We start from the raw sequence: 13,309 nt of genomic DNA, 5'->3' as shown, positions 1-13,309 counted from the left end.
TCTTTCTTTCTTTCTTTCTTTCTTTCTTTCTTTCTTTCTTTCTTTCTTGAGATTAGGATGTAATTACACCATTACCTTCTCCTTTTGCAACCACTAAACCTTGCCATATATCAAGGGGAATATGGTTTTGCATTTAAAGGGGATCAAATTCCTCAATCTTCCATTCTGTACTGACTTGAAAAGAGCTCAGTTCCCTGAAATTCAGTCCAAATAAAGTGACTTTCTCACACCAAATACCCACTTACTTCTACCTTCAAAGAAGAAAAAAAAATTAGCAATTTCTCCTTGAAGGATTAAGACTTACATGATTAAAGAAAGAAGAGGAAAAATGCTAAATTAAGTAATTAAATTCAAATGAGATCAAATGGAGACTGATACTAGATGCATATTTGTGTCCTCTGAGCAGGAGGTAGAGACATGTTGGCACTGAGAGGAGGCACCTTTATGTATGAATTCTCTTGGCATAAAAACACTCTAGCTGATTCAAGCTATCTTTGCCAAAAACCCTGCTAGCTTTCTGGCCAAGTCCATTCTTATCAGGAGCCTTTGTTCCTATGACCAGGTGTAGACCTCAGCCAAAGGATAAAACAGGTAAAATTTATTATTGGCTACCACCTCATCTTTAGTGTGGAACTGAAGATTAAGGAGTTGACTGAAATATGAAGGGAGTTGAAGCCATAAATGATGATGTTGAATAAAGAAAAAGTAAAGGACAGGTCCTTGAATGATCTGTCTTATTCTACAAACCTTCAATGATTACCTCCTAAAAGGCACTTCTGGAATTACAAAATATACCTTGGTGGAGAATGGAAATTAGGAAGAAAAAAAACCAGATAAAGAATAATATTCATGGGCTGGTGAGATGGCTCAGCGGTTGAGAGCACTAGCTGCTCTTCCAGAGGTCATAAGTTCAATTCCCAGCAACCACATGGTGGCTCACAACCATCTATAGGGGGATATGATGCTCTCTTCAGGCAAGTGGATGTATATGCAGCAGAGCACTCATACATTAAATAAAGTTTTAAAAAAGAATACTATTCATAGAGGTAGGAAGAGAGCCTGATATCTTTAGTGTCAGAGAGCCAAAGGAAAGAGTATTCCATGCAAAAGCCCAGTGATGTCACATGAGCAGTTGATGTCTGACAGGAGGTGTTTGAGTCTGGCAGCCAAGTTTACAGTTCAAGAAATAATTTCAACAAATCAGAGAGACTACAGAATTAGATCTTGAGGTAGAAATATGGCTTTAATTCAGAGATAATGAAGTTCAAATTTCAAGGACATTGATGGTGATGTGTAGAGGCGCACCATGGATAGGATGTTAGAAGGATCAAAAAAATGGAAGGAGTGATCTTCAGTAAACAGAACTTCCTATGATTTCAACTGAATATGTGTTGTATGATTTTCCCTTGGAAGACATGAACAAATGGCTACTCACTCCCAGTACAGCCCCAATGACAGGCCAAAGCAACAATTCTACCATCATTCATCTTGGTAAAGCAATGATTTTATTGGGGTTATTTACAATAGTATGGATAAACAGGAAGTTTAATACGCATGGATAAACTCATCTGCATTGCAGATCAAAGTATTATAGTATGTAGTACACATATGCAAGAGTCAAATGAAAACAGGTTGCTAGATAAGACAGTGGATCTGAATCTCATTACCAGAGATCTAATCTCAGCCTCTCTTTCCCTTGTAGTCAGTATGAGTCATGGTTACTGCCTTGTCTGTTATAGTATACATCATTTGAAGAGAAAATGGTCATTGTATCAACCTCAAGGTTGCTAGGAGAATGAAGAAAATCATTATGTAGAAAGTGCTTGACACAGTGCCTCACACAGAGTAAGCAGTCAGGAAGTGTGAGGATCTCCTCATCATTTTTGTTTACCCTTAAATGAGGAGCATTTATTCATACAAAAATTCCAGTCAAATAAGGGAGATAAACATAAGACTACGAACGTTAAAATAAGAAAACAAAAGTTAGGTTAGATACGTCATAAGGAAGTACAAGTTGAGGTGAGAGATAGCAAATGGTTTGAGTTTCCCTATTTAATTCACCAAAGTAAATTTCATTTTTTTTTTTGGTCAATATACTTTAATTCAAACTTCATCCTTCATCCTCCACCTGTCCTCACAGGCAAAGATACTGAAACATAACTATGTTTATCACATTAAAAAAAAAAAAAACCCTGATCGTTCTTGATAACTCAGTACAGATCTAGTATATCATATTTATTCCCCTAGTCATATACATTTTTCTACAGGTACATTTTTAAAGCCTGTTCCCACACTAAAACCTACTAGCATTAAAAGGGAGCAATTGTAGAAAAAAAAATAAGTGTAGAGTTCCCTGATGCCTTATTTCCCTGATTTAATATAAAAAAGTGGCATGCCTTTACATGAGTTAATTATTCAGTGCACTGCTAACATTTATTTATCAATCTGACATGTGTTAATGTTGTGCTTATATTTATCACCAGAAAAGGTGGCTTACTTGATAAATTAATATATATTCTAATCGTTTTATCCTTGTATCTCTCATGCAGAAATATTGCATTTTTTTATATACTATGTTCAACCATCGGCAACTATTTAAGGCATATACATTTTTAATATAGAATGTACTACAAAAATAGATACAAAACCAAATACTAGGTCTCTGTCTTCAAATGATGCATATTTTAACAGACAAGGCAGCAGCCTAGACTTATACTGAATACAAGGAAAAAGAAAGAAAATATAAGAAATGCAGGTCACTGTGCACAATATACAAAAATTCCAGTAAAATAAGGGAGATAGACATAAGCCTATGAATATTAAAATAAGAAAGCAAAAGTTAGATTATGTATGTCATAAGAAAATACAAATTGAGGTAAGAGATAGCAAAAAGAAGTCAGGAGAAATGGAATCAGCTCCCCTAAGCCAAGATGCTTCAGAGGACAAAGACCAGGGCTTTTCCTTATTTGACCAACAAAATAAAGCAATTTAGAACCCAATGAATGACCTTGCCTCTCTAATCTTAGCACTGACAAATCAGCTGGTTACAGTGCTTGAATACACTATATTTCCACCAAAGACATTTTATTAAGTGAAAATGATAAAGGAAATGCTGTCTGTAAAAGTGCTCTGTGTCTTTGTTTTTCAGAGAGCTGATATAGCTGTCGCTCCACTCACTATAACACTGGTCCGGGAAGAAGTCATAGATTTTTCAAAGCCATTTATGAGCCTGGGGATCTCCATCATGATAAAGAAGCCTCAGAAATCAAAGCCAGGCGTATTTTCATTCCTGGATCCTTTAGCTTATGAAATCTGGATGTGCATTGTCTTCGCTTACATTGGAGTCAGTGTAGTTCTCTTCCTAGTCAGCAGATTTAGCCCTTATGAGTGGCACTTGGAAGACAACAATGAAGAACCTCGAGACCCACAAAGCCCTCCTGATCCTCCCAATGAATTTGGAATATTTAACAGTCTTTGGTTTTCCTTGGGTGCTTTTATGCAGCAAGGATGTGATATTTCTCCAAGGTTTGTTTGTATGTCATACAGAATACCTGCTTGTATTTTGTGGTCTTACTGCCCTCATGTCCATCTGGTATTCACCTGCATCAACTTCAGAGTTCTTTCATTTAACATTCCATCCAATGACAAATTGTCATCACGCCATTTTGTGTGCTTATGTCTATGAGGTGAGTGTGTCACTGGCAATGCTTTGAATGCCTAAGGTTTGCTGCAATGCTCATATCATAGATACCCAAATTCTAGATAAAGTTAACTGCCACGTAGTATTCCTATGGAAGTGTTTCCTCATTAATTGGGCTGAAATATCTTAGCATTGGCCAAGAGATTGAGTCTGGACAAAATGTGAAAGAAGATAGAGAATTTCTTTAAACCCTCCCACCTTCCCCTATTAGTATTGCCATTCTCATTGTGCTCTCAGACTGCCTAGAACTATGCAAGCATCTCTTCAAGTTTCTTAGCTAAAACTATAAAACTTCTCAAAGAAAGCAGCAGAAAATCAGTACAAAACTTAATGGTTTTGACATGTTTGAAAATAGTCTGGCCGTTTTTTATAAAGTTAGGCATAGAGTTAAAATGTGACAAAAATTTTACTGTCATTAATACCCCCAAAGTAAAACATATGAATGCCCATAGTAGCTTTAATTGTAATAAACAAAATATAGAAACAAAGCAAAAGTTTAGCCGGTAAATGAATAAAGAACTTGTGGCATATCCATTCAACCGAATACTACTTACTTAAGAGAACTCATGCATTCTAACAGTAGAGATGAACCTTGAAAACATAAGGCCAAAGTGAAATAATTCAAACACAAAATGCCACACCCCACTCCATTCTGTTTGCTGAATATACTATTATAAAGCATCCCATTTGTCCCCAGTAGACAAATCTATAGAAATAAAAAGGACAATTACTTATGGATAGAGTTTGAAAGGAGAAGAAAAAAAACAGATAACAATGGTGGGATTAGAGTCTGGCAAGTATGCCTTTGCAAAATGAGTACAAGAATCAAAAACAACTTTTATTTAAGTTTTTTTATATCGTTTTCATTACAGACTTTTTCTGCTTATTATTTTTAAAGAAATATACCACTAAAATGTTTTTGTTCTGATGAATGAGATTTTGATACCCACTTATATTTGCATGTGGGGCATATGCCTTACTTGTCTCATCCTTACCCTAAACCTGCTGTGATTAACTACAAATCCTGATATCCTGATAAAGGATGATATGAAACCATTTCAAAAATGGATTGTGATGATGGCTACAGAACTCTAAATGTACTTAAACCATTGACCAAGTATAATTCTCATGAGTATTAACACTTGGTAAGTTGTATGGGTTATAAACTTAGCAAAGCTATTGAAATACTGAACACAGCTTGGGATGTAATGTAGCTCAGTAGTAGAGTGCTTGCCCAGCATATGTAAGACACTGGTTCAATCTCCAGGACCAGAAGAAATGTTGAAGGTGAATGTCCTGGGTCTCACCAACAAAGCAGATTAATTCACCTAATCACAAATGGTAGTAAATTCATGCACAATATTATAACTGAATATACTGTATTTATAATCATGAAATAATTTGAGGGGCCAGGGAAATGGCTCAGTAGATAAGAATACTTACTATGCAAGTATGAGAACCTGAGTTCAAGGAACCAGAACCACATAAAAGCCAGGTATGACTGTATCTGCCTGTAACACCAGCATTGTGGGGCACAGACAAACAAATCATGAGAGCTCACTGGCCAGTCAGCATAGGCCATGCTTCAGGTTCAGCAAGAGACTCCATCTCAAATCAATAACATGCAGAGAGATAAAGGAAGACACCAATGTTGTGCTTTGGCCATTACTTATTAGCACACCCGTGCACTCCCATACATGTGCCACATATATAAACCATACACACACAACCCACCATCCACATAACAAACATACACACATTATAATTATTAAACAAAATACTGTCACTTTGGTCAAATTAAGCATTAAATACTGACTAGAGTCGATACCGTAAATATACAGACATTTTCAGTTAGAAATTAATGACTTGGGACTAGGAAGATATACCAACCAATGTAGTGGTTCCTTTGCAAGTACGAGGACTTGATTCAATTCCCTGAACCCACATAAAAGCTAAGCATGGTGGTTCTTGCTTCTAAAACCAGTGCTGGGCAGGTAGACATAAGGTGATCCATGGAGCTCATTGGGCAGCCAGTCAAGCCTAACTTGTAAACTATAGGTGAATAATAGACCTTATCTCAAAGCAGAGGGTGAACAGTGTTCCTGAGAGTGACATCCAAGGCCTTTCTTCCTGTCTTCTCGACATATATTACTACAAACATAAGGATTCAGAAAGACAATATCGTTTTCAGCATATCTTTGTGAGAGTAGCCATTGAATGCACTAAACATTTACAACAAAGCTTTGCAGCATAACTGACTACATAGCCATCTTCTGCAGCTTTTTAGAATTGTCTGTGTGTATCGAGCCTCATGCATCCAAACTATTCCTCCCACCCCCCTCTTCTGTTAAAAAGAATTGCCACCCTCAATCTGCTTGGTTGGGTTCTTCAAATTATTTCATTTCCTGTTCCTTTTGTGTTCAGCTTGTACCATTTTGTGATATCATCAGGGAGTTCATTTGAGTGTCTAGTTTCTTTTTGGGGTTTTGAGAAATAGCCACGTTGAGAGTCTACAGCCTCTGAATGCATCTATAACTGAAAGATTTCTAACATGGCTAGTAATCTGTGCTGAGACAATGCTGAAGGGTTATTAAGGCTAGAGAGTTTCTTGGTTTCTATAAGTCAACTTTCAAAACTAAATGTGTGATATTCCCACTGGCATGCTGCCTACTGTGATACATACTTAAACAGGTCTCTTCAAAAGGCATTTTTTTATAAATATCTATTCACATTAATTAATTAATTAAATAAGAACTAAAGCTGATACTAAAAATGACAAGTTAGACCAGTTTGGGTTTTCTGCTTTAATTTCTAATGGCAGAATTTAAGCTATGGCTTTTCTATGGTCCTGAAATAGAGCAAATATAGCCTTTTCTTTCCAAGGTACAGATTTTATTATGTTGCTCAAGATGTCATCATATAATTTAATGGCTTCCAAATTTTTCATCATGACCCACAGTAAGAAATCATTTTTCCATCTTGATTCACTATACATAAATGTAAAAAACAAACTTATACCAGACATTATTGTTACAGTATTCTGTGCACACCAAGATATCTCTATCCTGTTTTAACTGTTCTTAAAGTTGGTCATGACTCAACTCAACAATAGCACACTTGTCTGGTGCCACAATTATTATTTTTATTGCACTTTTGAGTGAGAAATCATTGCCGACATGAGCTCTATAGTTTCCAACCTATGAATGATCATTCCTCTGATACTATCTTTTGTGCCCTACAAAAGAAGTTGTATCTTTAAATCTTTTATTAAGATGTTATGCTTCCTAGCATATGTATGACATGCCTCTAAGAAAGAAACATGTTTCTCTTTGTCTTGAGAGCTCTACTGACTATATACATTTGTGACCAACTGTGTATCAATCCTGCTCACTGTAATATATTTCTCTATTAGCAGATAAAGTCCTGACAATAGTATAGTTGCGCTGTGAGATGCCTTTACTGACAGCATCAACATTACACTTAGCATAATGACCACAGAGTACAAACTCTCCTGAGAGCTAAGAATGTAAGCATAGTCTATACAGTGTTACTTCCATCAAAATTGAAGTAGTTCAATGAGTTGTCCTTGAGATTATATTTGAAAATAGAATTGACTAGTATTATACCAGGAGGAAATATCAGAGACAAATCAGTCTAACTGCTGCCATTTCCTGGGGAAAGTACAACAACCTTCCCTGGACTCCCACTGTGGACACACAGACACATTATCCACAGTCTCACCTGGATCATACTCTTTAAGCATTGCCACAGTGCAAGCATCATGCCTACTTCTAAGCTGAAGCATGTGGCGCTGGTTAAATGATTTGTCTACTCACACTGACAATGATACCCAGAACTCAAATCTAGCTCCAATCCCAAACTCTTGTTCTTTCTAGTATGTGCTACTTTGTTCATATCCTAGACTACAGTTATTCCTAGAGAGCTGACACAAGAGAACCCAACTTTCTGGAGATTTTTAAGAGTCAGCAGTTCAGTTGCTTCACAACTACTTCACACTGCCAATCTGGAGGAGCACGGTTGGTTTCCTCACTCCCTTCATGCTTGGAAACAAGAACTGTTTTCCTATTTCTATCCCTAAAGAAATGCAACACTTGTTGTTAATAAAAGCGGGCAGTGAGGATTCATAATACTGCAGAGTATGTGCTCACTCAGAGCATAAGGCTGCGAAATCAGCAGTAAGGCATTATGAAAAAAAAAAAAACTGCTGGCATCGTTCCATTGCCATCAAATGCAGTTATTGACAGTTACCTAGAAGCTTCGAGATTCTGCATCGATATTAGGTTTGATATTTGAATGGCTCTAATTGTTCCGAGTGAATTACTTTGTTCTACACGAAGCGGTAGGCTGAGTCAACGTTAGAGAAGGTAATCAATGTAATAAGCCAAGGCTTTATCCATACATCAACTGATTTATCGAAAGTAAAGTCCAGAGAAGGAATAAACACATTCAGTTTAACCCTCTTCATCCTGAACGTGTGCTGGCAGCCACCAGGTGGGGGCAGCCAGATGGAGAGAGCAGTGACTGAGCAGGAGGTGCTCTGCATAGCAGTTGTGTAACCTGGGGCAACTTACTAAGCCTAGCTGAACCTCAGTCTCTCATCAATAAAATGCAAAGCACAGTTCCTGGCCTTTGAGCTTAATAAATGTTAGCTATTGTTATGATTCTTGTAATCATCTTAGTCTAGTGTATATACCAGTTAATACTGGTTTGGGTCAGAGTTCCTACAATGTCTGAGAAATCCAGCTGAAATGCTGGTCCATAGCAAAAGTGCAAGACTCTCCTGAGAGACAAGCAGCCACATTCCTTCTTGATGCCACCTAGTGCTTTTAAGGATTACAGCTCTTGAAAGCTCTTTGAGTGCAATATTCCATAATATGTCTCTCACATTGACAAAAGATTATAGCGTTTTACAATCTGAAATGTGTTTCTTTTGTGAAACTTTGATAGAGCCACTTGTGTCATCTAGAGTAGAAATTCAGACAAATGCTCCCCCTGCTGACTTTCTGTGAAGCTGCAGGGACAACAGAGGGCTAGCCACATAGAAGACATAAGAAATAAGGGTCTGGAGAATTACCACAGGGAAAATGAAAGGACCTACCATGGGGCAAAGATTACTCCAAAGATATTTTTTATTAAGTTTTCAAAATAGCAAGTCCTTTGAAGAAGTAGGCAGGGACTCTTTCACAGTTATACATGAGTTCTACACACATAGAGCCTCCTTTAAAAGGACAAATTGTGTAGAATAACAGAAGGTGAGAGAGGTTGAGCTGCATTTTAAGTGATCTTTCCTCTTGAGATATAGACCATTCTCTCCATCCTACCAACAATTCACTTCATTATAGTAGTGATGTGGGGATATATAATAACTTAAAGGCAGGATTTTTACGACAACTATTTCACAACGTCAGCTGAAAGCTGTCGTTTTCATTCTTTGGGACCCGGTTACTTATTTCCACCAGAGAAAATTGTAAGACACAAAGATTGATTCTTTACATTTTAAAAAAGACTCTATCATAGTCCCAACCATGAATGGAGGAGTGAAATGATGACTATGTCAGAAGCAGAACAGAGGAACGATAAAGAATTTGGATGAAGGCAAAGGCTTTGGCTTTCCTTTAGCGTCTCCATCTCATAAAACTAAAATACTGCAGATTACAAAATTTACTAATAGGATGAAGGTTATGGTGCATAACTCACTTTTATTGTCATTTCTGATGTCATAAAATAGACTTTGTTATTAATGTAGGAACTCCAGTTTCTTATTACTACCGTTAGGAACATTGTCTGCTGTTTGATACACATATTTGGCAATGGTTTTTTCTATGTGTGTTTTTTTTCTTTTGTTAACAATTTATTTTCATAAACTTGATAGCTATTACCCTTTTGTGAAAGGAATGACATGTACACTCGTTTGTGTTTTAAAAACATAAGTGTGTAGCATTTTACAGCCATTTCATTATGCTAACCTTGAAATCTGTCTTATGCAACACAACTACTTGAAATGAATGTTAAGCATTTTGGAGCTACATTAATGGAAAGAAAGGTACTGGCAAATGATGGGTCTTTCTAATTCAACTCTAAAATCGTGTCTTATTTTAATAGACTCTTTAAAAATGTGACGGGTTGACCCATCAGTCACTTTTTATATAGTCTGCATGTGAAATGTGGCCAAAAGTGGCTGTAGTTTCACTAAAGAAAAGGGGAAATACGAAAATTCTTGTGGAGCACCTTCCCTGTGGTTCCACTCCATTTTTCTTCAGTAAAAAGATTTAAACATGCATGCCAGGAAAATGGAAGAGGATGATATAAATTCCGCTAAATCCTTTGTTAAATCTACTACTGTCTTCAGGAGACAATATCAAATGCAAGCTTCTGCACTCTCTACTGATAGCACCAAACTGTTTGTTTAGGTTTGTAAAGCTATAATGTCAGTTTTATACGGATAGTCTCTCAAATTTGTCATGCCTATCCATACCGACATTTCTTGCAACTTGATGGATTAGTTCCAGGATCCCTGTCAGATACCAAACCCTGCAGATGCTCAAGTCCATTATATAAAATGGCACAGGATTTTTGCATATAATATATATGCATTTTCCTGTGTACATTAAATAATCTCTAGATGGCTCATAACATCTAAAACAATGGAAATGCTAAGAAAAATAGTTGTTAGACTACTATTTGGAGAATTGTAAGGGGAAAAGTCTGTCTCTTTTACTGAAGACAGCATTTTCCCAAATATTTTCAATGTGCAGCAGGTCAAATGTGTACATGTGGGATGTGAGGATGCAGAGAGCTGACTGTATGCCATGAAATTAACCACATAATTGCCAAAGTCAATAACCAGGAGACAAGAGGCCACAAAAATGACCATTTTGCACTTAGGTTTATTTTCAGTCATGTCAACAACCAATCTCAGCTGAGTCATTCTGATCAACCACATGATGATCTGAGTCAGTAGTAAGGTGGCCAAAATAACTAGATTATGATATGCAGGCCCGATTTAAAATCAGACAGACATAGCCACAGTCCATTAGCCTCAATAAAATGGCACAATGTAATTTCCATAAATTACTGTATTTTCCTCCACATTTCAAGCAGGCAATGTATAAACTGCCATTAGTATTCACAGCATAATATACCTCTTCCCATATCAAACTCCAGTTCTGGAATTGCTCCAAACTCAAGCTTCTCTCTGGTCTCAGCAAAACCCATCATACCATATCAGGATGACTTTTACAGGTACGGTGCAAATAAACAACAAATGACAATGCACAAACATGTTCAGTGTTACTGCAACTATATTTCTCAGTGTTGGTTTAAAATCTATAATTTTCACACCATTCTGAATTTTCTTATCCAAAACATAGTTATTTTCACGCTACAAAATATTTAGGCATTTCTCTTCTTAGATGTTTTTATCTATTTATTTCATTCATTTTAGTTTCATGGATGGGTAGGAGTGTGTGTGTGTGTGTGTGTGTGTGTGTGTGTGTATCTGAGTGTGTTCAATAGCATGTATGTGTATGTCAGCGTATAACTTTTGAGAGTCAATTAAATCCTTCCACATGTGGGTCCCAGGGATGGAAGGCAGGTAACTTTTACCTACCACATCATCATCCTGGGGATCTCTTTGCTAATATGAAACCACAGACAATTTATTTTCTGCTTCTTCTCTCTGGGCCTATTTCTTTATCTACAAACCTCCTCAGCTTGCTTATCTATAATATAGTCCTGGGCACCAGAGATGGGAGGTATAAAAAGTTGGTACCTGTCAAGCAATTAGAACAGCTTACCGCAAAGGAAGTGTTCAATTAGTGACAGCTTCTGTTTTACCGTTTTTACTCCCCTACTGCTATGGATACCATTTTGAAGCATTAATACTCTGCGCAATAAAGTTATTTTCAGCGTCAGATAAGTCTGTGGCATGCTTAAAATTTTGAGTATGTCAAACATGAAAAAAATTATGAAATGTCTAAATTCTTAATCCAAGTATATTGTATACTTTTAGCATTGGGAAGGGTGACACGTTCTTTTCTGACTCATACTGATGTGTTTATCTCTTCTGATTAAAAGAGAAATTTTCTGAGATGCAATTGTAAGAATGTAACTAATAATTAGAAAATATTTGTTGTGAGGCAGATTTTCTCATCTCAAAACTGAAAGTGAATATATTTGACTGTGTTTTAGGTATCCAGAGACCAACAAAAACTGCAGACTTAAAGATAATAAGTATATCTTTAAATAATTAATCAATAAATAGTACTTTTATTTATCAAAACGCTTGCCAGAATTCTCAGATTATATTCCTATAAACAGCTGAATTTTAAACATGCTGAGAAAAAGAAGGTTATCTTGGGACACAGGAATTTGAATTTGCTTCAGAGTGGTAAAATCATAGTACATGCAGAGAAGACCTTGATTTGTCAGTTCTCAGCCCAGAACTGCCCTCTTCCCACAGAGCCTGGAAATGTGCCAAGCTCCTACGCTCCTTTACTTTCTAGCAGAATGGGAGCTCTTTCTGTGAGATTTTATGGGCATGGAAAAACATAGCCTAACCAGGATGGAGCTTTTCTCCACAGCAGAATTATACAAAGGATGATGTGGCAATATTTTATAAAACCTATGGAGCAGATTTGAATTTCTATGGCCCACACTAACCTCCAGCAACACTGCAAAGGAAGTGAATCCTAATCTTAACACAAGCCATTACTGAGTATCCATTGCCCTCTGACTTCCCACAGTCCCTCTCCATGAGTAGCACTTGTGATGGAGAGACATAACTTACAACTCTGATTATACCCTAAAACTTATGTAAAACACTGGGGCTTAGACCCAACTCCCATAATTCTGATCTAACTTGTCTAGGGGAGACTCTAGGCAAGGATTTTTGTCTTGTTTTTCTGTCTTTTATGGGTTTGGTTTTGTTGTTGTTGTGTTGTGTTGTGCTGTGCTGTGCTGTGCTGTTGATGGGCAAAGTTGAGAATTGCTGGTAAAGAACAGTGCTTGTTCATTTCTCAGTTTGGTACATCCATCACTTGCAACAGAATCACCTATGATACCTATGAATCACATACTCTTGGGCATGCTGAAATCCTGAATCTAAATCTTACCAAGACTCTCCCCCCCCATACCAATGAACAGTAATATTGACAATTCTTTTTATTTTACAATTTATCCATATGTGGCTACATTCCCTAATAATTGGATTTAAAAGTTGAAGAAAAATAATTTTTGTTATTAAAACATACCCACCACTTTCCTACTAATTGAATACTGTTAGATCAATTTGTGATGATTTGATCAAGGCCTCTAAAGACCACATAGAATGAAGTTTAAATAGTAAGAAATCTATGGCAGAAACCCAATGGTCGTGCATGCCTTTAATCCCAGCGCTCAGGAGTCAGAGGCAGGCAGATCTCTGAGTCTGGGTCTAGACTAATCTATAGAGTGAGTTCCAGGATAGCCAGGGCTATTACACAGGAAATCCTTGTCTCTCAAAAAAGAAAAGAAAAGGAAATCAACAGTAGGACAGAATGGGCTTCTTTGTCTTAGGATTTGAGAAGGACAGAAGAGAAGCAACAGTGT

At 36.9% G+C, this 13,309-nt stretch overlaps 1 protein-coding gene across 4 annotated transcripts in view; it reads left to right on the top strand.

The window, feature by feature from the left end:
* The window catches only part of Gria3 (glutamate ionotropic receptor AMPA type subunit 3), a 254,584-nt gene that overhangs the window by 185,725 nt on the left and 55,550 nt on the right, over positions 1 to 13,309 (top strand). For all 4 annotated transcript variants that reach the window (XR_003714207.1, XM_028787867.1, XM_028788498.1 and 1 more), the window contains one exon: positions 3,149 to 3,525. Coding sequence is in view for 3 of the 4 variants with exons in the window: in XM_028787867.1 (XP_028643700.1) it covers positions 3,149 to 3,525 (377 nt within the window). In the remaining variant the exon portion in view is untranslated. The remainder of the gene's footprint in view (positions 1 to 3,148; positions 3,526 to 13,309) is intronic.

This window comes from Grammomys surdaster, unplaced genomic scaffold (assembly GCF_004785775.1).
Source record: "Grammomys surdaster isolate TR1022 unplaced genomic scaffold, NIH_TR_1.0 60, whole genome shotgun sequence".
In the NCBI taxonomy this organism is placed as follows: Eukaryota; Metazoa; Chordata; class Mammalia; order Rodentia; family Muridae; genus Grammomys; species Grammomys surdaster.
Note: the sequence above shows the minus strand (reverse complement) of the source record. Positions and strands in the feature narration are given on the sequence as shown.